We start from the raw sequence: 24,661 nt of genomic DNA, 5'->3' as shown, positions 1-24,661 counted from the left end.
TGCATGTTTTAGGACCACAGCTTCAGTGTGCCAAAATTATTCATCAATACGGCTAGATGTAATAAGGCATACAAAAGCAGGTGGCAGGTTGGTTCAATCTGATAGCTTTATGGTTTTGCTGATAAAGAGCATGTGATGGGGCCGGGGTGCGGAAAACTGAAAGAAATTGCCAGGGTTACAATCTTCATTTTGGATTGCAGCTTTAGGAACTTTCTCTATTTTGTGTGCTCTACCAATTACTGTGGAGAAATATTTCCTTTTTCGTAGTCTAATATCTTTGTTCTTAAAGACATTTCCATTTAAATGTAGATGGCTGCATTAGTACATTTCTGAGGGAAGGGATAATGAGGTGTTTTGATGTGAGCACTGAGGCCTGTCTTCCTCCTTTGAAGCATATGTACAATATGTCTGCAAAAACCACATTGTATGATTGTGTGTAATATATAGCTGTGATAAGACTTCAGAGATAGAAATTCTTATCTTCCTTTATTTGATCAGCACAGTCTAGACTGAGGTGAAAATTATGTGATAAGGAAAATACAGCATATTTTGACTCCATTTTTCTTCATGGAGCAAAGACATCAAAAAGTTCCTTTGAGCATGGGGCCTCATCACACAAGCCGGCTCAGTGAAAGAAAAATGGGGTTAATAAAGTACTTAGGTGTTACTGTGTGAAATAGTAGGTTTCTCCTTTGCAGCAAAAGGAGAAAAATCAAGAGTTAGACAGAAAGCAGATTGTTTACTTGTTTCAGAGTCTTCTCAGCCTTGAAGTTGATGGCAGGAGATCTCCTGTCTTTCACTAAACTTATTCATCTGAACAAGTCTCCAAGCTGTACCTTGCTCCATTGATGCTGTCGCTGCCCATCTGCTTTACCTCTCTGGGACTTGCCTCTTAAGAAACAATTCCTTCAGGATGCCATTCTCCATTTACACAGGCATGATCAAAGCCCGCTCCCCCTCCCCCACATTGCTATAACCCTTTAATCATTCATTACATTGCTAAATGGCTTGTGTGCCCACTTTTTCTATAAATATTGATTGCCACAACCCACATTTTTTTAAACAAGAGAGTCCTTTGTCCCATCAAATGTATTTTTCCCCACATCTATTATCAGTCCAATTCATACAAGTGTCTTTGTTAGAGGCAGGACATACCTTCTGTTCCTTTTCTAACCAACATAAAGAACATCTAAACACCCCACAGTCTCCCTTAGAGCAGTGGTTCCCACCCTTTTTGATATGTGACCAACAAGTCCAAATTTACTTTGTATGATGACCCAAGCAGGGCTTGAGAGATTGAGACAGTGCTGGGGTGGGGGGCATAGAGATCAGAAGATGCAGAAGATGGCAGATATCATCAAAGAGGTGGGTGGCAAGTGGCTTAGTGCTATACATCTCTCACTGCAGGTAAAGGGCAGTGAGGCACTGCAGGGACTGGGCAAGAGGTTGGGCTGCTGAAGGAGCTGTTACAAGACAGAGCCCACCCTCTCACACACACCTCTTTCTCTCCTCTCACTTTTCCATGGGCTAAACAGCTTCTACCTACTCTCCACCCCACCCCACTCCCCCTTATTCCAGGTACTATCGTAACACTAGTGGACAGACAGCTTTTCCTCCCTTATTGTTGCAAAGGGGAGGGCAAGGCAAGAATGTGAGACGCTGAAAAGGAGAGGAAAAAAAGACAAGGGTGCACTGCACAGGGCAGGAGTGGCCATTAAGGATGGCTGGCCTACAAAGCTCAGGCCACTAGCAAGTTTAGAGGCCCCTAGTCGTAATAAAAATAAAAAATAATGACACATGAAAACAAAATTAGGCACCAAAAAAGCGAGACATAATTTGAATATTGTTTGTCTAAATTTGAGCCCCCCTCCTTGAATGTGAGACTCAGGCAAAATGGTCCTCTGCCCTCCACCTTCATTATTCTTGACCACTAATTTCACTACCCTTCCAAGTGTAGTGACAAGGCCTCCCATACGGAGCACAAGAAACACCAAGGATTATATTGGGGAAAGTGCCCCTTCAGTAGGCTGGTTCCGGAACCTTTAGGGATTTAAAAGTCAAAACTGTACCCTGTGTTCGGACTAGAAGACCCTCTGTGGTACAATGAGTTAAAAGTATTGGAAGGATTGTAACACTCAGACTCAAATCGCTGCTCATTCATGAAGGTTGCTTGGACTTGTCAGTCTTTCTCTCAGCTTTACCTACCTCACAAGGATGTGGTGAGGACAAAATGGAGAAAGCAACTATGGTGCCATGAGCTGAGTAGAGAAAGGGCAGGACAGAAAAATGGCACTAGATGCCGTATTTAATTGAAAAGACGATGGCCCTAAATGTGACCCCATAAAAATGTTATGCACACACACAAATTAATATTGAACATAACTTTAACTTGTATGTGAATATACGATGCCTCCTCCCCTTTCTATGGCATATCTGTCAAAAAACTAGTCTTGCATTTGAGAAAATACCTGTGTTAGCAATTGTCATCTAGTTGAAATAGCTGTAACATTACTATTACGTGACTCCAATGAAATACCCTCATAAGAAAATGGGATAAAATATCCCACACCAGCTGAAGCTACTGGTAACTGATCAGGGGTACCCGTACACAGAATGTGGGAGAAAGGGACACACAGATTTTATGGTGCTTTTAATATGGACTGTGTAATAGTATCTTTTCCCCCCAGCTATAAACATAAGAGTTGGCTGTCTTATTATATACTAGCTCGTGCAAACAACGGGGTCTATTCACACTCCCTTGTTTTAAGAACAAAAGTTTTTCTTTGATGTGCCTTGTCTTTTTGTCCAGCAATATATAATGTCTGATTTAAGATAACCTAGTTTGGTTGGGGTATAACTCTTGACTGAATGTCCTGCTGTACAGGCTTAAGCAACCCTTTTATTTTCTTGCTGGTTTATCAAGGAAGTTGTCCCTCACTGTGCATGAAATATCAGAAAAACAGGTTTCTTGAGCTTGGCATTTTGATTAAAAAGTCAGCAAGAGGCCACTTGAAAGATTCCCCCCCCCCCCATTATTGGTTACACCTCTCAAACTAATCAGTAAGTGAAGAAATCTGCAGGACTGGCTGGTTTCTATAGGGAATCATATGAAACCCTGAGCCTGATTTTACCTTTGTTTATAAAATGGGGATTCGCTGGTATGGTCTCAGTCTTCAGCTACTCTGACTGATTGACCACCCAATGGAACTATTTAGTAATAGAAATTGGTCAAGAAGCTAGGAGACGTGCCTCCAGCACCATGAAATGGTAACTGAAGATCCACTACTACTCATCTATTCACAGTTAGTTCAGAATAAATGCATGAACTAATGTCTGCATGGGCTTTATACCTGCAGCTTTAGGATTCCATGACTGCAGAGCTTGGGTCTGGTTCATATAGTCCACAATTATAAGAACATGTTCATGACAGTAAGCCCCGTGACACAATGCCTCCTTCCACCACACATATAAAGTATGATGTTGTGTGGGCTCTCCACATGCTGCTGTATCCAACTCTCAGAAATATACTAATGCAAGTCTTTAAGAAGAAGGTTGTGAATATGCTACAAAAAAACATCACTATCTAGGTGCATGTAGGTACCAATCCCTGAAAATGGGTCACTGTAACCCAGTGTATCATGGTAAAGGTGATGGTTCACTCTGTTGGGACTTGCATGTGATCTCTCTAGGTTGTGAGCCTTGAGAGGTCATGTGGATACCACCAAGCATCTAAAACAGGCCTGTGATTGTTGTTGTCCTCTACTCTTTCTTTCCTGCTGAATGTTACGTGAAGTAATCTTTGTTTTGTCTTCTCGGTTCATAAAGCTGTTCAGTAGGTACCAGTTATGTACACGCAGTTATGTACATGCAGTTATGTACATACAGCCATCTGGGCTCTGAGAAGGAGAAGGAAAGGGACCTGCAGTTAGAAGCGTACTCTTGGAATATACTTGGAAGGTGATGATGTCGACAGAAGGCCCCTTTCCAGTCACCTACATGGAGTGTGTCATGTTTCTTTTCCTCCCGGAAGAGAAGACGGACTTCACTTGTCAGAAGTGTAAGCTGGTCAGGCTTTTGGAGGAGAAGATTCAGAGCCTAGAGAAGAGGATCACCACCCTTCAGGAAATCAGGGAAGGGGAGGATTTTATTGAGAAGAGCCTGGGGGCTCTGGACAAGCATGAAGAAATAAGTCCAAAAGAAGAAGGAAGAGTTGATCTCCCTTCTGAGCTTCCTCTCAGTTCTGCAGTACAAACCGGAAGACGTGGACTAACGTGACACTCTGGTCCACTGGAGTTCAAGAATCGTTTTGAGGTGCTTGAGATGGTGATGGAGACGAGAGTGGAACGAGAACCACAAAAACCTGGAGGGAGTGAAGAGGGCATGGGGCCACATGGAAGTGAAAGGAAATGGAAAGTGGTGGTCATCGGGGACTCTCTGCTAAGGGGTATGGAATGTCATGTGTCCAGGCAAGATCCCCTACTCTGAAAGATGTGTTGCTTGCTGGGAGCCAGAATTCAGGATATTACAGACTGACTGCTGAAACTGATCAGACCGACTGATCAGTATCCATTTGTGCTGGTTCACATGGGAACTAATGACATGGATGCAAATACCATTGCAAGAATTAAAGAGGGCTATGAAGCTCTTGGAAGGCAGTTGAAGACAGTGGGGGCACAGGTGGTATTCTCTTCTATCCTTCCTGTCAAAAGAAGAGGAATGCAAAGGGAGCAGACCATACTCGAGGTGAATCGTTGAATGAAGTGGTGGTGCTGGCAGGAGCGCTTTGGGTTCTGGGACCATGGGATAAGTTTCCTTAGAGAAGGCCTTCTAGCACATGATGGGCTTCATCTCTCAAGTTCAGGGAAGAAAATGTTTGAAAAGAACCTGGAGAGCTTCATCAGGAGAGCTTTAAACTGATGCCACAAGGGGAAGGGGAAGATCAACATGGGGATTTCAATGAAGAAGTGATAACAGCGGGGGCCCACCTGAGTAGGACAGATCAAACAAAGGTACAAGGCTACAAGTGCCTATATACCAATGCCTAAAGTATGGGTAATAAGAAGGAAGAGCTTGAGCTTCTCTTGCAAACAGAGGGCTATGATATAGTAGGAATTACTGAGACTTGGTGGGATGATTCCCATGACTGGAATGTGGTAGTGGATGGGTACAAGTTGTTCAAGAAAAACCAGAAGGGTAGAAGAGGAGGCGGAGTGGCATTATATGTGAGGAGAGGGCTTGACTGTCAGCAAGTTCTGGAGAATGTGGTTGACAGCCCGGTGGAAAGTATATGGGTGGAAATAAAGGGAGGAAGGACAAAGGTTATTGTTGTTGGAGTCTGCTACTGACCACCGGACCAGGGAGAGGAAATGGATGCTGCCCTCCTTGAACAGATTGGTAGAGTATCCAGACATTAGAACCTTATAATTATGGGCAACTTCAACTTCCCCAATGTGTGCTGGGAGACAAGCTCAGCAAAGCAACAAGACTCACACAACTTCCTGACCTCCCTGGCAGATAACTTCCTTTTTCAAATGGTGGAGGAAGCTACCAGGGGCTCGGCCATACTAGACTTAATATTAACAAACAGGAAAGAATAGGTAGATGGGGTGAAGGTGGCGGGGACCTTAGGGGGAAATGACCATGTCCTCCTTGAATTCCAGTTGCTGTTGGGGGCCAAGGAAGGTAATAGCCAGACTCATAGGTTAGATTTTCGTAGGGCCAACTTCAATGAACTCAGAGGCTTGATGAGAGTCATTCCGTGGGGGAGCGTGCTGGAAGGGAAAGGAGCGAGTGAAGGTTGTGAGCTTCTCAAACCTGAGCTTTTGCAAGCTCAAGCCCTCACTATTCCAGCAAGGCGGAAACATGGTAAGAGCTCCAAGAAACTGATATGGATGAACAGAGAGCTCCAGAATAAGGTAAGGGAGAAAAAGGAAATCTTCAGGAAATGAAGAGCAGGACAGACCTATAAAGAGGAATATATGAGGGTTACTAGGTACTGCAGACCAGCCATCAGAGAAGCCAAAGCTCAGTATAGACTGGATCTGGCCAGGGAGGCTCACTACAATAAGAAAAACTTCTACAGATATGTGAGAAGCAAACACAAGGTAAAAGAGGCAATTGGACCGCTGTTGGGAGTGGAAGGAGAAACTCTGATGGAGGACAGAGAAAAAGCAGACAGGCTTAATGACTTTTTTGCCTCTGTTTTCTCCCTGAGGAACTTGAGCCCATCTAGAGATTGTAGTAGACACGACAGGACACCTGGGGGGCTAGCTGACATTGACAGAGAGGTTGTGGAGAGGCACCTGGATGCACTGGACGAATCCACATCCCCTGGGCTGGATGGGGTGCACCCAAGAGTGCTCAAAGAACTTTCTAGAGAACTTGCAGAACCCCTTTCTTCAAGGCCTCCTGAAGGACTGGTGATGTGCCACAAGATTGGAGGAGAGCTAATGTTATCCCAATCTTTAAGAAAGGGAAGAAGGATGAGCTGGAAAACTACAGGCTGGTCAGTCTGACTTCTGCTGCTGGGAAGATATTAGAGCAGATTTTAAAGGGATTGATCAGTAAGCATCTGAAGGACCATTTAGTGATCTGGGGAAATCAACATGGTTTTGTCCCCAACAGATCTTGTCAGACCAACCTGGTTTCCTTCTTTGATCGAGTGACGAGCTTACTGGATCGTGGGAACTCTGTTGACATGATTTACCTGGATTTCAGTAAAGCTTTTGATAAGGTTCCCCATGACATTCTAATGGGTAAACTGGAAAACTGTGGACTGGACTATAGGACAGTTCGGTGGATAGGGAACTGGTTAGAGGACCACACCCAAAGAGTGGTGGTCAGTGGCGTTTCGTCAGATTGGAGGGAGGTGTCCAGTGGGGTGTCACAGGGCTTCATTTTGGGTCAAGTACTTTTCAGTATTTTTATCAATGATCTGGATGAAGGGGTAAACGGGCTACTCATTAAATTTGCTGATGATACCAAATTGGGATGAGTGGCAAACATCCAAGAAGAGTTAAAATTCAACAAGACCTGAATACTCTGGAGAAGTGGGTGGTTGTGAACAGGATGCAATTCAACACAGATAAGTGCACAGTATTACATCTGGGCCACAAAAATGGGAAGCACAAATACAGGATGGGGGAAACATTTCTGGGTAGTAGTGTATGCGAAAGAGATCCTGGAGTAAGAGTGGACTGTAAACTAAATATGAGCAGTCAGTGTGATGCAGTGGCAAAAAAGGAAAACTCAGTCTTGGGTTGTATCGAAAGGACCATTGCATCAAAATCGAAGGAGGTCATCATCCCTCTCTATACTGCCTTGGTCAGGCTGCACCTGGAGTACTGTATGCAGTTCTGGAGGCCTCACTACAAAAAGGATGCAGAGAAAATTGAGAGGGTGCAGAAGAGAGCGACGAGAATGATCAGGGGTCTGGAGACTGAGCCCTATGAGGAAAAGCTGAGGGCCTTGGGAATGTTTAGTTTGGAGGAGATTGAGGGGGGACACAATTGCTCTCTTTAAATATTTGAAAGGTTGTCATTTGGAGGACAAAGAGCTGTTCCAGCTAGCAGCAGAGGATAGGACTCAAAGTAACAGGCTTAAATTACATGCAGAAAGGTACTGACTGGATATTAGGAAAAACTTTTTCAGGATCAGAGTAGTTCAAAGGTTGACTCACCTGCCTAGGGAGGTGGTGAGCTCCCCTTCACTGGCAGTTTTCAAGAAGAGGCTGGATGAATATTTGTCAGGGATGCTTTAGGGTCATCCTGCATTGGGCAGGGGGTTGGACTAGAAGGTCGGTATGGCCCTTTTCCAACTCTGTGATTCTGTGAATCCAGAAACATTTATCTCCACTTCAGATTGCGGTGGAGGGTTGCACGATCAAATACTGCTGCGTGAAAAAGATTCCCTGCGTACAGAATAACAGCATGCCAGAGAGGAAATTTGGCTTAGTCCTGCTCTCTGACTCATTCGTTGTTTATACACTAGGAGTACTTTTGGCAAGGGAGCACTCAGATATGTAGCTCCACACATGCAGCCTTATTGTTGAGGAAAAGCTTTATCGTGTGATTCTGCTGCTTGTACAAACTGATTTGTGGCCTGATCAACATGCAGTAAAATGAAGTGGGCATCCAATGGCAGAATGCACTTGAACACTTTGGCTGCGGTGAGAGTTGCTTCCCGCATTAAGAAAAAAAATCTGCAGGTTGTGTTGGTCTGTAACAGAAGAGCAAGATTTTAGTCCCTTGGTATCAAAGGGACAAAGGGAGCTCTGGCTCTCAAAAGCTTATATCTTGGAAATCTAGTTGGTCTTTAAGGTGCTACTGGACTCAAGTCTTGCTTTTTCTGCAAGTATACAAGGAACAGGCCTTTCTTTCCAATGTGATTAGTTTTTTTTTTAAATGTAAGTTTTTTTAAAATGAAGGAGACCATTTAAATGTTATCCCACACATGCAGTCTGGTCTAAAGTGGCCCAGTTTTCATTACCTGAATTCTGTCTCTCATTCTGTTTGTATGTATAGGCCAGGCACCTGAGAGAACCGAAGGGTTGTCAGATCTCTAGCATAGCCTTTTTGGTGAACAAGTGCTAGCCCCTTTATCATCAGCATAAAAACTGCTTGATATTGCATAGTGAGGCAACAACAAGCATCCAGATCTTCTGATTTAAATGTTTATTTTGTACACTGAAAACTTCAGGGCAGATAACTTGGCTTGGAAAGGAAATGTAACAATGCATTGGATTCAGACTAAATCTCCAATGGCAGAATGAAATGTCCTGCCTCCTCCTCCTGCTGCAGCCCACTGATCTCCACAAAATGCTGCTCCTGGGAGATAGAGGGCCCAGAAGAATGATGTGAGGGTGTATGTAGGAAGGGGCAATTGGTGGAAATTGGCAATGTAGTCTGGAGGATCCAGCCCAACATTTAACTTTGTTTTTTGATCATCCAGGGCAGGATTGTTCTGGCCTGGTTTTGACCAGTTTGTGTAAGACCAGCACTCCTGCCGGTTACTAGCAGGCAAGGAAAGTGAAACTGTGTCCTTTCTGTATTCCTTGCACTATGCCGTCTGGATTTATCACTTAAAGAGGCAACACACAACAGCTGAATCCAACCTTGTGTGAAATAAGTTAGGCTAAGACAGAGTGACTGGCCCAAGGTCACCCAGCAAGCTTCATGCAGAGTGGGGATTTGAATCTGGGCCTTTGCACTCTGACACTCTAACCAATGTGTTATACTGGCTGTCTCTCATTTCCTGAGCTCCAGAAAAATCAGGGACTCACCGGTACTGAAAAATCTGTGCATCCTACAAGAAAATGCAAGAATGGGCTAGGAGTTCAGGTCATCAGCTCCCAAGGAGCCCCATATAGTCTGGTTTGAGAGAATCCAGCTGGTGTAGACCCTACCAAAAGCTTACTGGAAAACCAGTGTGTCCTCAGCTGTAGGTGCAAGAGATACCATGAATGCCTGAAGAGGCAAGCAACGGCCCAAGACAATGTGTGCTGTTTCAGGCTTTATAGTTTTGACTTTTCATCTCTGCAACTGCAAACGGAAAGACAGCATATTAATGTATTAAAAATACATGCAAATAAATAACTCACTGGGCTAGTTCCCAGGCTACTGTTTCCAGGGGTGTGAATCATGGACCCCCTGAGTCCAAAAGAAAATGCAATCCTATGCAGAATTACTCCAGTCTAAGCCTACTGAAAGAAATAAGATTGCATTTGTGGTTTAGGGGTTTGCTGAGTTTAATCTTGCATGTGGTCTATTTCACGCCCCCCCCCTTTCTACATAGTCCACCAATGTGCTTTAAATTTATAAAGCAAGAGTACACACTCAAGAAATCAGGCATAACTAATCTGTGTTAAGGGATCCCAAATATGCCTTGTTGCTAAAGAAACATTAAAGAGTGCTTTGCAAGATCATATACAATTCAGCACTTTTTGCAAAAATTCCCGCAACCAAGTTGGCCAGTGGTCCAGGAGGCTTAGTTGTGTTTGCAACCGTTCTAATATGGGGATTATTAACCTAGTTGTCACCAATAGCATACGAGAAGGTAAACTTTTGTCTTGAATGTATTACTTCAGACTGTACTGATTACATAACCCTTTGCTTTCAAGATTTATTTAGTTTATTTATAGTTTGTCTTTCTCTTTGAGACTAAAAATGGATTAAAACAAAAAACAATACAGTAAGAACAATATAAAACACAACAAACAGTGAATCAAATTGGGTTAAAAATTAGAGAACAGTATGATACATACACTATAATAGTATAATACATACAAAATTATTGTATTATTACAAATTATGTAATTTAGTTCTGTGAAAGAAGATGAAACACAGCTTTCTTTCGTTTATATCAATTTGCAGCCCAATCTTGAAGGTTTTTTAAAAATTAAAAGGTAGCTCTCCCTCCTTGAGCACAGTAAGAACTTTTACTGGATTGGATCAGCGCTCCATTATTTTCCAACAGCAATCAGACGCACACTTCTGAGAAGTTGACAAGCAACCATGAAGGGAACTGCCCCCCCTCCATTGTCTGCCCCCAGCTACACCGTGTTGTACCTTGAAGGTTTCACTTATCATGCTAACGGTTTTAGGCGGTTAGCTATGTTGATCTTCAGCAGAACAGCAGGATTTGAGTCCAGTGGCACCTTAAAGACCAACAAGATTTTCATGGTATGAGTTTTCCAAAGTTAGAGCTCCCTTCTTCAGATACAGGGAGGAGTGGAGATCCCTGAGCCTTTATAACCCAGTCTGGGAGGTCGGTGGGCGGGGGCAGGACGGGGACCTGAAGACAGAGAGTCAGGATGTAAAGGTACAATGCAGCTTGGTTGGAGCAGAATTTAGCATCTGTAGTGAGATCTCAGGAATTTCCTTCTTCTATTTGAAGAAGGGACTTCTGACTCTCGAAAACGTATACTCTGACTATCTTGTTGATATCTAAGATGCCACTGGATCCAAATCCTGCTATGCTAGCAGCTATTTCTTAACTGATATTATGCCGAACAATAGAATACTCAAAGGAATCTCTTTCGTTCTCTCTTCCCTCACTCCCTTTTGTACATAAATGGAAGACTGTCATCGACTGCATACAGACTAGCCTGCTTGCTACGTTTCCAACCCATATTTCCATTAACTGCAGTATAAGGTGGGAATGAAGAATCTGTAGAAGAGACTTCGAATTTTTTTTTTTAAAGATACATGCCTGGACGTGCAAGCGGCTGCAGAGAGCGCAATGCTAGCGGCTGCCGCCTCTACAGCCGTCCTGCATAACTTCGCTGCTCTTAAGCACCACCTCCATAGAAGAAGCGGAGCTCTGTGAATAAGAAATCCCGTTCCCATTGCGTTACAGCCCAAACCTTGCCAAGAGCGGGCACAACTTCCATTTGCCGAACGCGCAGATGCGGATGCTATTTCGCGGAAGTGGTGGCGCTTGGTTCTCGTTCTCTTACTGCAGGAGAGAGGAAGTGCTTCCGGGTCGCGGCTTTGCCTATTGTCTGGGTTACGGTGCTGGGTTGGGGACGCTGCAGGCACTTTTTCCAGCCTTAGCTGACCGAAAGGGGATCGAAGCGCCCTGCCGGGCTTAGACTACTCTCTATGGGCCCGGGAGCGGCTGCTCGGCCCCAGCGAGTAAGTCTAGCAGCGCCCGCCTGGTGGGGACCCAGCCTTGCCCCTTTCCTCTCGATCTCCTACCAACCGCTCCTGCTGCCTGGCTCCCTCAGCGCAGTCCTCACGGGAAGCTGCCCTGGCCTGTAGACATCCTTCTCGGCTCTCCCATGCCGCTTCGTCCGGTGCTGCTTTGTTTTCCCCTCACCTCACCGCTCTGGCTCCTTCTCAAAGAGGGTGTTGAGCAGGGGGTGGGAGGGCTCTTTTAAAAGCTTTATTCTCCTCCCCCAGTACCTGAGCTGCATAAAGCAAGGCAGCCCCCCTCCTTTCCTCCTGGCTAACCCACCTATGAATGTGGGAATTAAAACTGGGTTTTGCGTGTGACGGGTCTGACTGAAGGGTTTATTCCCCCTTTCACCTCTCAATTTTGTTCCTGCTGGTTCAGAGAGGACCCCAAAAACCTCTTTCTCTTTTTTCCCCCCATAGTGGATCGGAGCTCCAAGAGGAGGCAGGTGAAGCCTTTGGCAGCTTCCCTGCTAGAAGCTTTAGATTATGACAGCTCAGATGACAGTGACTTTAAGGTTGGAGATGCTTCAGGTAAATGCTTCAAAATACTTTAACTCCCTCCCCCTGTGACTTTTTATTTTTAAATGTTAATCTTTTAAAATTAAGATGTTTTTTGGTGTGTTTTCAGTACCTTAAAAACAACAAAAGCCCAGGGGTATAGATAACAAGTATTTTAGAGATTGAAGTTTAAACTCAGTCCAGTTTAGCCACTGAGGATATGCAGGTGGGAATAGTTAGGTGGGATGTTGCAGAATTTGAGTAGTGGCGACTTGTTAGAGCCCTGACCTGGATAGTCTAGGCAAGTCCAGTCTCATCAGAACATGGAAGCTAAGCATGGTTGGCCTTTGTTATTAATTGGATGGGAAACCTCCAAAGACGATCAGGTCTGCAGAGGCAGGCAATGACAAATCACCTCTATTAGTCATCTGGCAGAGGTTGCCATAAGTTAGCTTGATATGACAACACTTTCTATCGCCACGAAGTTATTAGATGTGTAGTCAACCCACAGTATCTCTTGACAAGCCTCCAAATGCTTGTCACTACATTCGTCGATAGATTCTTCTCCCCCCCCTCCCCAAATTCCTATACATGTCTTCCCAGCCATCTTGCTAATCACGATTTTTTGCCCCTTTTTTATGTCCCCCTCCCATTCTCTGGTCTCCAGGATCATTAATTCAGTGTTACCTCATCCAAGTTTCTAGCACTAAGATTTGTCTAGCTCATTTTCTTCCTTTTCTTGTTCACCAGCTATAAGATTCTCATCACTTCCTGTTAGTTTTCCTGTCCTGCACCACTTTTCCAAGCCTGGTCTTCCCCTCCTCCTTTTCCTCCTCCTAATGTTTTATTAAAGCATCAAAAAGGCCTAGCTAATGGTTTAAAAACTGGCAGCTGAAAGGTGAGGCAGTCCCCAGTGATGCATCTGTGAGAGCTTGGAGCTTTGAGTTGGGTAATTTGATGGGGCCCATTGCTCTTCAGCTGACTGACCATAAAATCCAGTTAAGCTGTTCCGAGCCTCCTGAGTTTTGTATGTAGGAAGGACCTTATGTTGTGGACTATCTGGATAATGTTCTTCTTTTTGCAGTAGATTATAAGGTTAACTTTATGGTCTTTTGCTAGCACTATCATTGTCTTTAAATTTTGCACAACATAAGGGCAACTTTGGATGTGTCAAGTTTGCTTTTTTTTTGTACAAGTGGTGAACTTCCTTTGGCATCTCTGTTGTCAGCACAAACATACACTGTTAGTCAATTCCAGTAGCAAACTTGAAAATAAAATGCTATTGGAATACAATATTTTTGAAAATGAGGGCATGTTGCTTTTCACATGCCTTTTTATGTGTGGTGTGGAGCAACTATGACTTTTTTAGCAACCATTAACATGCTAAATGTCTACCCAAAGATATCTTAAGGTAAGCATCTCTGTAAATGTTAAATCTGAACTTGCAGTTTAGGATGCAGTTGTATATATGCATTACTATATATTTGGGTCAGCTTTATTGAGACTAAATTTTTTTGTGGTATTTGATGTGGTAGCATGAATTGGTTTAATATTTTATAGGCCTGTGAGGCATATTAGCCATGATAATGCACAATCAATACATTTTGTTTATAGAAGTAACCCACATACTGTGCCATCTTTAAGTGAATCTTTTACTGGTAGGAAAAATGTAAATACAAAATATATACAAGTATTTTTCTAATATAAAAGTATAGTGAAATCTTAATAACTTTGTGATCTGTGTACATAAGTCCTGATTAGCATAAAGAAAACCATGTTCATCGATTGTGTTCTGCTAGAAACAATTCTGCCAATATGTTTAACCAACAATAAAAACTGTCTCAGGAAAAATAGCTTACAAGTGCATCGGGTAAATTAGATTCAAATTATTGTTTGAAATCAATGACTTGTAATTTTCGCTCATATTAAAACAAGCTGGTTTTAAGTGGATCTTGAGATGCTGTACCTAATGGAAGTTTGTTAGAGTTAATGTTCCAATAAGTTTAACTTCTGTTTTGGTGGAAAAGTAGGTGACCTGGGTATGTCACTGCTACTGCGTGGCCCTTTGGGGTTCTGAGTGCTTATATGTAGCTGCCTCAAGGTATCTCATGGTAGAAGCATAGAGTGTTGCTTGTATTTAGGTGTGTGGCTTTATATAGCTTTAAAACATCCAAGAACAGGGCCTTGAGTATATAGTAGGTGTGCTTTATGAGGTTGCTTGACGGAAAAAAAATCTATAGTAGAGTTGGGCAGTTGATCAAAGAGTTGATCAGTTGACCATCAAATATTAGTCAGTTGACTGTGAGCCAGTTTGGGGTAGTGGTTAAGAGCGCGGGACTCTAATCTGGAGAGCCGGGTTTGATTCCCCACTCCTGCACTTGAAGCCAGCTGGGTGACCTTGGGTCAGTCACAGCTTTCTCAGAGCTCTTTCAGCCCCACCCACCTCACAGGGTGATTATTGTTGTGGGGATAATAATGACATACTTTGTAAACCGCTCTGAGTGGGCATTAAGTTGTCCTGAAGGGCGGTATATAAATCGAATGTTGTTGTTGTTATTATTATTATTAAATAATAATCATATCTTGAAAGTATTAACTGTCAGAACAATAAAACAGGTAGTTTAATTTTTAATTATAATTTTGCTAATTATAAAAACAGCTTAGTTAAAAGTTACTTTTTTACATGTTTATACTCCAGTTTTCTCTTCAGTAGAGACTGAGAGTGACTTACAAAATTCTTCTTCCCTCCTCCTTTTTACAACCGTGCTCTAGTCTGTTATTCAAGCCACTCCCCCATGCTTAATGAAATAATGACGTTGTTTTTTCAGATATAATGAACTAAAGTTTAATGAATGGCAAAGTCTTAGAGATCTTATGCTCATTTTCAGAGGTGCCTGTTATTATAGCAAATGATAAGGGGATGTTTTGCTATATTGTTAGGTTTGACCCTGATTACTGCAAGCCCTTGTGGTCAAATAGCACCATAAGGAAATTAAAAAGTACACACACTTCATGGAATATTGACAGTAATTGGCTATGGTCAAATAATAGGCAGTTGATTGTCAGAATGTTGACTACATAGGCGTAAGAGCATGGAATTTTTTTTAAAAAAAAATGCCACCGTCTTAATCAGCCAGACTGATTCCTCCTGCAAGTTTTTAAAACTATATTTTTATTGCCCGACAGGGTAAGTATTACTGATAAATACTTGGAGTGGAGGACAGTTGTAGCTTTGCCTACAAAATGTCACAGTGCCAGTTCACTTCATAGTTACGGATGAACAGCCACTATGCATTGACTACAAAAATATATCTAAGTGACTTCCATCTGCTTCTATATGGTGAACTGTTAGATTGAAAGAACCTGCCACACAGAGAAATCTTCTTGGGCCACACAATCACTTCTAGCCCACCTGATATGTAAGTAGGTGATGATACATGTGCCATTTCAGAATTTTTACTAGAGATGCAGCCTCTCCCCTGCCCCAACCGGTGAATTATGTATTCACGTTGTGGCAGTTCTCTATTTGCATTTACATTTGAATTCATTAAACAATACTCCTTTAAAGTATGTGCCTTTCTAAGTTTTTTTTTTAGACTTTTACTTGTGGATAAAATATTAGGTCTCTATAAGAGACCCAAATCCATATTGACATAAAGCTAATTGGTTCCACTGGACTAGTCACTCTAGATCCTGTGTATCTTGTAGCGTTTTTTAGAAGTGAAACAAGATATTGAAACAGTTCCAGTTTCCAGTGCCCTTTAAGTAGAAAGCCTTTTCACAAAAGATGACTAATTATGTCAGAGAAAAATTACTTGATATAAGTTTACTATTTAAATACAATTCTCATAACTGTATAATTGTTTTTGCAAAGCCCGGAAAACCCACAACAGCCATGTTTTTGCAAAGATTTTTTTATTCCTAAAATAATAGTATTTTTGTTATTATACTTTAAAAATGATTGGTTTGATTCATTTTAATCTATAAAGGTAATATATGTTCAGGCTTACTGAAAGTTTTTGTTATAATAAAATGTTGAAGTTCACTCAGTAGTTGAATTCTTCAAAATGTTGAATGCAAAATAGCAAAGCTCATAATTTTGCCCCTCGTTTGTTTATAGTTTTCTATCCAGTTTGACCCAAAGCTTTGATTTGTGTATTTCTGAAATTTTTAAATGAGACTGGCCACAATAATTATAAGTATTTGGATTTTTTTCTGTAGTCAGGGTTACTTGAGATTGCCACCAAATTAAAATCTCTGGCTAGTACAGCCTCAATTTTTAAAAACTCCTCCAGTAATTTACATATGACTTTAGGAAACTTAACACACACTAGCCTTCTTGAATATTGGAGAAAATCAGCCCTATTTGTTCGCATTATCACTTGATGTGACAGGTGAGTTTAGCTTGAGTTTTTACCATGGCTTCTCTGATTTGCCCTTGAGCATGCAATCAGATTAGAGATTAAATAGAGCTAAGATTTTTTTTTTTAATTCAGAGCGGCATAAACAAGCCATTAAAAAAAATTGGGGAGCTGATAAGAGACCTTTTTTTACCTTCTCTGCAAGCCATGGAACCTGTTAGACAGTTTCTTCTTACATGTGCTGTTAGATATGCATATCCTGCTTCCATGACCACAGCAGATGAAATGGGGGCCCAGTGTAGAAAACTCCTATGCGTGGAACAACATGCAAAAGAGAGGCTGGGTAGGATGAGAAGAATGACTGGATGTTGCACTTCATATTTATAAAATAAACAAACGAATGTACATTTTAAGTGCTAAAATATTATATATCAAATGACTTTATACCGGCTAATGAAATAATAATTATCTGTGTGGGTAGAAATATTAAGTGTGTGTGTGTTGTGTGTGTTATGTATATAAAATTTAAAGGCAAAAGATATAGATAGTTTAATATTATAAGGCTTAATTATTTTCACACAAATATGGAAGCTACTGAACGGTTTAATGTAATTGTATAAAATATGAGTATTCTACTTCCATGAACAGCACAGCAATAAATATTCAAGAAATATTAGCACCACTTGACCTGCAAGGGTCTTTTTTTAGCTGCTTTTTAAAAGTTTGATTTGCTGCTTCTAGATATTTTGATATTCCATCAATCTGGAAGGAGACTTATCTTGTTGACAAATTGACAAAGATACTTTAACTTCATGGTTTCCTGTTCTTCAGGCAGGGCCGACAGTTGCAGGTTTTTTAAAACTGGTCATACTTGATACCTGTGCAGCTTGAACCTCCTCCTTCTGTGGCTCCTTCTTCAGATTTTTTTCCATTATGTATAATACTTGGGTTTTGTGAGGATTTTTTTGTTTTTCTATCTTTATAATTTGATTTATTTATGCCATTTATAGTCTACCTTTCTCACTGAGACTCCCCAGGCGGATTACATAGAGTGAGATTAGTACAGTCAATATCAAGGGTAGTACATGGGAGCACATACTTAAAGCAATGGATAGGATGTAAGGCAATATAGTGGTGAAGTCTGTGGTCCCTAACTTGTTAGTAAAGCATCTCTTTGACACAATTTCCCTATAATATAGCCCACCTATTTGAGTAAAAAGCCCTTTTGAATAATTCAGTTTTGCATCATTTGCAGAAAGCCAGGAGACTGGGGGCTCTCCTAATCTCAGGCAAGCTGTTCCATATTTTATTATATAATTATTTTTAAATTCCTTTATCTTATTAGATTGGAACATGATGATGGCAAGGGGTCCTAAGTATAGACTTGTTTTACTAGACATTTGTTAGCAATAGTGAGGAGGCATTAACATTGACTCTGTTTGTTCCCCTATTATGTACATGCCTAAAGTATTGTGGAGCTTTGGAGTTGATAGTGGTGAAGCCACTCTCTCACTACTTCTGCCAGAAGTCAGTGAGATATGAAAACTCCTCCTACTCCAAATTCTGGGTGTGTGCTAGAGGGCTGATGAGAGGTCTCTCATATTGTGCTAGAAGTAACACAAGAGTTTCTCATTTCTGCCTGCTCCCATATTTAGGGCAGCTTCAGGAAAAGCACAAACCTTACTGTGATAGGGAGTTTTTGATTTTACTCTGGACTATTGAACAGGTAGATGGGGCATGCCAGAGGACATGGAAGAAAGGAAAAACAGTGGGTCATGCTATAGAGATGATAACAAGAAGAGAATCCAGAAACTGTCTTAACTAGATATTAACTAGATATCAAGATTAGAAGAATAAGGACTTCATCTTGTCCTTGCTGTTACAGACTAATTGTAAAAAATAATGTGTATCATGAGAATTTTTTCTAGACTATCTGCCTCATTATTATGTCATATAAACACGCTGATGCTAAGTTGGGCCTTCATATACTATTGTGCTTTTTTCTCCTCCTGTTTCATAAATAATAGAGTGTTTAGATGTTTAGAGTTTTCCACATGCTTTATGTTTCAAGATCCTTGAAAATTCATTCATGTGAAGAGCATAATGTGCATGCATCTGACCATGGATGCACCCATCATCTTCTGGAAGTGATTTCCGTGATTTCAGCAGCACATTTCTCAACATTCTACACTCATGGAAATTTCTTTCAGAGGTTGTGGCCAGACCTGTGGAAGTACCAAGTTGTATGTTAGACTCTCCACACAAATTCTCTGAACAGTTAGAGTACATTATGCAGAGAAAGTTTTAGGTATCTAAATTGCAAGGGCAGAATTTAAGAGACCCAATCCAAAGAAAGCTTCTTTTAAATGGATGCTGAAGCTAATAAATCATTCACATTGTTTAACATTTTATACTGCTGGTTAGGGATGGGCATGAATGAACCACGGAACAAAATTCCGTATGGAATGGCTGGTTCATTTGTACCAAAACATGCATTCCATGGGAACACGTGTTTACGGAACAAACAAATTTTTCCAGCCATTATGTGGCCGGGTTCAGAGTTTCACAGACCCCACACCAGTTTCAGCCCATTGCCTGAACCCAGTGCAGGGGGTCTGTGAAACTGACAGCCCCTGTGCAGGAGAAAGGGGCTATCAGTTTCACAGACCCCATTCTGGGTTCAGTTTCTGGGCTGAAACCAGCGCGGGGTCTGTGAAACTGACAGCCTCTTTTCCTGCTGCCTGGGCTGTCAGTTTCACAGACCCCGCGCTGGAACAGTGCGGGGTCTGGAAAACTGACAGCCCGGGCAGCAGGAAAAGAGGCTGCCAGTTTCACAACCCCTGCGCCGGTTCCAGCGCGGGGTCTGTGAAATGACAGCCTCTTTCTCCTGCTGCCAGAGCAGAGCCCCCGTGCCAGTTCCAGTGCAGGGTCTGTGAAATGACAGCCTCTTTTCCTGCTGCCAGAGCAGCCCAGGCAGCAGGAAAAGAGGCTGTCAGTTTCACAGCCCTCACACCAGTTCCAGTGCAGTCTGTGAAATGACAGCCTCAGGAACCACAAACTGGGAAAAGGTTGGAAGTTCGTGGTCTGTGGAATGCTACCAAAAAAACCCAAAACCCCATGTGATTCGTGATTTGGGTTTTTGGGGGTGGGTTCGTGCCCATGTATACTGCTGGTGAAACTTGGAAGTCAGGTAAGCTCACAAGTGTGTCACAATTGATTTTGATTCCATTTTTGGTCCAAAAGTTTCTGCATCCTACACAAATATTAAAATACAGCTTACAAGGCAACATTAAAAGACCTTGGTGGAAATTTTTTAGTCTTTTCAGGAGGAAATTGAGTCAGGAGAATCTATGCATAGATTGTATTGTGCGTTATGGGGATCTATACTGTCTTAGTTTGTGAGTAAGATCCTATGCAGAATGAAACTGGGCAGTGACTGCTGATGATAAATTGTAGAATAACTACGCAAACCCTGGCACAGTTTCAGGGTTTCAGGAAAACAATGGTTACCTACTTATTTATTAGGTAAAATGTAAGCTTGTGAAAGAAAGTGTGTAGATTCCGTCATAAACCTATAATGTTAATGTTAAGATTGGTGCGCTGTAATATCTTGTACTTATACTGCTTTATATTTTGAAGTGCTTGTAGCTTATTAAATCTTAATTTTAATAATGGTTGTAAAACCTCAGATTTAGTACAATCAAAGATAATCTTAAAATTATATGATGTAATGTTCTTAATTATGTTCCTTTACAGGGATTTTACTATATATTTCCATAGCACATATTCAGTGTCAGAATGGCTGGTTTAAAAAACTGTATCTCAGGGCGTAAATGTTGAATGCTTATTGCTTATGCCTATACAAGGCTTTAAAAGTTTTGTTTTTTAACCAATTGATCAAAATTTGAAACACCTGGGTAACATTGCTGTCATAGTAAGGCATAACTTGTTCTGAAATGTTCCATAGTCAAAATATTGTAAATTACTTTGCTTACTGACTTGTTTAAATCAGTTACTCAGTTTAATGTAGCATGCTTCAGTACGGGCTTTAAAATATGGCTTCTTATTCATATTATGACATATGATACAGACAGAACTTCACATGATTCTACCAAATCAAACATTCTTCATCAGTAGGTTTACAACATTAAAACAGCAATGTCAAGTGAAAAAATTGGGCCAGTGAAAAATAGGCTAAGTTGCCATTAAGGGAAGGATATTTAATTTGACTTAAGTTAGTAACCTCAGGCCTTTTAAAATTCTTTTTTTTTTTAGTTCATTTTGTTTTGGAACACCTTTTTTAAATTTTCATATGCTCAACAGATTCTGAAGGCAGTGGACATGGCAGTGAAGATGGATCAAAGGATAGCGGAGAAGGATCCTGTAGTGAATCAGAGGAAAATGTCTTGGAGGAAGACCTGGCAGAAGGAGGAAAGATAGAGGAAGAACAACCAAAGAGCTCAGGTGGAGAAGAGCTGCCAATAATGGAGAAAGACGTGATTAAAACTGAAAAAAAAGATGAGGAGGATGGAGAAGAAGACAAACCAAGAAAGAAAAGAGAGAAAGAAAGACCTTCTGAAACAGATGTCAGCATTGATGAGCAAACAAATGAACCAAAAAAATGGAACTTGCGAAGAAACCGCCCTTTGCTAGATTTTGTTTCCATGGAGGAGCTAAATGACATAGATGATTATGACAGTGAAGATGACAATGACTGGCGACCAACTGCTGGAAAGAAGAAAGGGAAAAGCACATTACGGAAAGAGGGAAGTGATGGAGATAATGAGGATGATGAAGATGATGGGAGTGGAAGTGATGAGGATGACAATGAAGAGGAAGGCAATGATGAGGATGAGGAGGATGATAACAGCAGTGCTGATAGTGATGGTGGATCCAAGAAGAAAAAAGCGAAAGCTCTTAGCAGGAATAGTGCTGATGATGAGGAGCTGACAAATGATAGCCTGGCCCTTTCACAAAGCAAGAGCAATGAGGTAGAACAGCCACCTTTCTATAATACCTCTGATGAAAAATGGAAAATACTCTGCAGTGTGATTGTTTTGAAATTGCTCCCTAAAGCTAAGCACAGTTACTGGACAATGATCACATTAATGAGCTGCAGAGTTATGCTGAATTCTCATTAAGATATATTTGCATCCGCCTTTTGTCGGAATCCAACAACCACTGAAGACAGTGGGAGCCTCCCGTTGCCTTCAGTGTATCTTGGATTGGAATTTTAGATTTCACTGGAAACCTTTACAGGCAGTTAGCTTTTCTTTTATATGCCACATTGAATGTGAAACAGCCATAAAGCTATGATGGGTTGCCCTAAATGCAAGGCAAAACAGAACCTAGTGAAAGCTAAGGTAGCATGGCCCAGTAGGGTAAGCCTCTCACTGAACAATGCTTTTTCATTGTTACAGAAGCTGTTAAATACTAGAAGACTTAGTCAGAACATATGGATTTGTTGTAAAACCACATGGTAGTTTTGTTCTTTTTAAAGTTATGAAGTAACCTAGCAAAATTAAAGAAAAATGCAGTGTGGAATCTCTTTAGTTGTACGGTTAACACACTGAGTACTAAAGGTTGTATGCTCCAGCAACATATATATTGTATTAAATAGGGTTTTTTATGGAATACTGTGGCGTGGAGCATCTGAGTAACGTATATTAGGGGTATTTTTTTACTTTAGCATTTAAATCTGCATTGGTAGAAGTTCAAATTTCTTATTGTGTTACTATAGTTTAATGAGGACCTGGTAAAATTATATGTTTACTTAAGCTTAATGTGAGAGATCAGTCCCACAGCCTGAAGTTTTTAGTCTCTAGACAATATCAAATGCTAATTTGAAACTTTTAGTTCGTAATCTTTCATCTAACATGTATCACTGTTTAAAATTCTTGAATAGTGTTTGAAATCTTATTTGGGTATTATTTGCTATGATAAGCTATGAACCAGTCCTTAACTTGCTGTGTTAATAAATACGTTTGTAGAGCTGAGCTTGGGATTGCAAGCCTGCCTGCTTTTGTGGGCTTACTATTTGGAACTTCAGTGCAGCACCAGATTTTCCAAACATGGTGAAGAGCTAGCTTTGCAAAGATGAGTTTTTTTCTGTTGAGACACCAGCAGAAGCAATCAGGATCATGATGTCATTATGGAAAGTCTGAGCTATGGTGACCAGAGGAATGCCGCAAACTTGAAGCAGGCTGAGATTCACTGTGCCATTCCTTGAAGTCCACATGAATTGCGTTGAGGACAGCAGTGAGATGCTTTCTCTGATGCAGTGCATTTCTAGGTTGTTTTACGCCTTACCATGCATGATATGAGAGAAGTTCACTCTATAATAATTGAATCCTTTGATCTTCTCTACTAGTATAATTTTTGTAACGTCTTGTTTTCCTTCAGGCAAATATTCCAATCAAGATTCTCCCATTTTGCCCCCTATCTTTGCCCCTAAGTTGACAAGTGAATATCATGACTGCAGTCCAAAGAAGTGGTGCAAGCTTATGAGAAAGGTGTTCAGTTGAAGTATTTGAAGTTTTCATTGTGATACCACTTGCCAAGCTCACAAGCCAGCTTTAAAAACCAAACAACAGCCTATATATTAGTGAGAGTTGCAGTGAAAACTTTAAAGACAGCTCTGGCCAGGCATGAGAATTTTGAATATTTGCATACATTCTTCACACTATAAATTACATTTCTGCTGTAAGGAATGAGGAAAATGAATACCAGAGAGATGAATTGTACAGAATTCAACACAGCGTTGAACAATTTTCGTTCCACTCATGGCGATCAGCAGAGAATTTTACTGGAGACTGTCAGGGACACAGCCAGCTTGCCCAGTTTTCCTAATTGTCAGTCTTCATCATCCATCACAAATAGTCTTCCTTTTTCCCAGAACAGAATGCATCAATTGCTCCATATTTCTCTTCCATACTGCAATTCCCAGAGCTTTTTAATTATTAACACTTGGAGAATTTATTTAGGTTAAAACAAATCTATGGAAGTGAAACTTGGTCTAAATCTTTTCAATATGATTATGTTAAGAAACATCTGTGGAGCACTTGCAAGATATGTCTCATGTACTCACATCTGACCATTCCCACATTAAAATATGTATGTGACCACTTTAATGCCCACTTTCCTGCATGTGCATCCAAAATACAGCATTGGTTCATGTAAAGATACTTATAGGGTGGGGTTCCGGAATGTAATGTAGAACAGTTCTCCTTTGTGGCACTGAATCAGATATATTTTGTGTTGATGACAAGTTATTTACCATGTTTTCCTCCTGCCAATGATTAACTTGGCTTAGTGATTTCAGTTGAATTTGGGCATAATTAATGTTTCTGGGCTAACTACTCTTGTCTTGTTTATATCTTGATAGACAATTACTGAATACTGTGTGCAGTATTTCTAGTACGTCTCATATTGAAGGCTTCCATAGTATTTTGCTAATGTAGTGAACCCTAAAAATGCCGCCTTTATCTGAGTTTGTGAAGAACACAAAGCACTTGAGCATTATACAGGATAAAAATAGTCAGACTGACTTACAATAGATTGTAAAGTTGCAACAGCTAAATTCCTGCATGTTTAACTGTAGGTTAAGATTGTGTTGATTCTGTAGGTTCATTTCAGTTATTATCTAAATATTTTCTTTGACACATTTTCATTGCACCTTTTCTCAGCCTTTAAAAAGGGATTTCAGGAGATGTCAAAGTAATTAACATACACTCAGTGAAGAAATGTGAAGAAACCAACCCTGCTGTAGCGAGTTTCATGTGCCTAGACTCCTAGCCTGACTGTCCCTTCTTATATTGGAATACAGTGGACTGGAGATGTTTGCTCAGTGGTAGAACTTGTCAATCATTTAGTCTGTCTTGACCTGATATAATGTTGTATTTTGCAGCACATTTTCCTTATCTCTCACTTTTTCTGTAGCCTCCCTCATAATTGTAGAGGAAGTAATCTAATGTTTCAGTTTTAGTGTTTTCGTAAGTGTCAAGCTTTCAATAACAAACACTTGAGTGGATTTGCTATTGATTTCTTTTAGTCTTTATTTATGCCACCTTTCCAGAAAATGACAATGAAATCCATTTTTAACAGCTGCTGATCCCTTTATTACAAACA

At 40.9% G+C, this 24,661-nt stretch overlaps 1 protein-coding gene across 9 annotated transcripts in view; it reads left to right on the top strand.

The window, feature by feature from the left end:
• Positions 1-11,479: 11,479 nt before the first annotated feature.
• The window catches only part of PHF14 (PHD finger protein 14), a 175,027-nt gene continuing 161,845 nt past the window's right edge, over positions 11,480-24,661 (top strand). For all 9 annotated transcript variants that reach the window (XR_008597838.1, XR_008597839.1, XR_008597840.1 and 6 more), the window contains exons 1-3: positions 11,480-11,633; positions 12,096-12,206; positions 20,858-21,525. Coding sequence is in view for 6 of the 9 variants with exons in the window: in XM_054991576.1 (XP_054847551.1) it covers position 11,633; positions 12,096-12,206; positions 20,858-21,525 (780 nt within the window). In the remaining 3 variants the exon portion in view is untranslated. The remainder of the gene's footprint in view (positions 11,634-12,095; positions 12,207-20,857; positions 21,526-24,661) is intronic.

Source organism: Eublepharis macularius, chromosome 11 (genome assembly GCF_028583425.1).
Source record: "Eublepharis macularius isolate TG4126 chromosome 11, MPM_Emac_v1.0, whole genome shotgun sequence".
NCBI lineage: Eukaryota > Metazoa > Chordata > Lepidosauria > Squamata > Eublepharidae > Eublepharis > Eublepharis macularius.
Note: the sequence above shows the minus strand (reverse complement) of the source record. Positions and strands in the feature narration are given on the sequence as shown.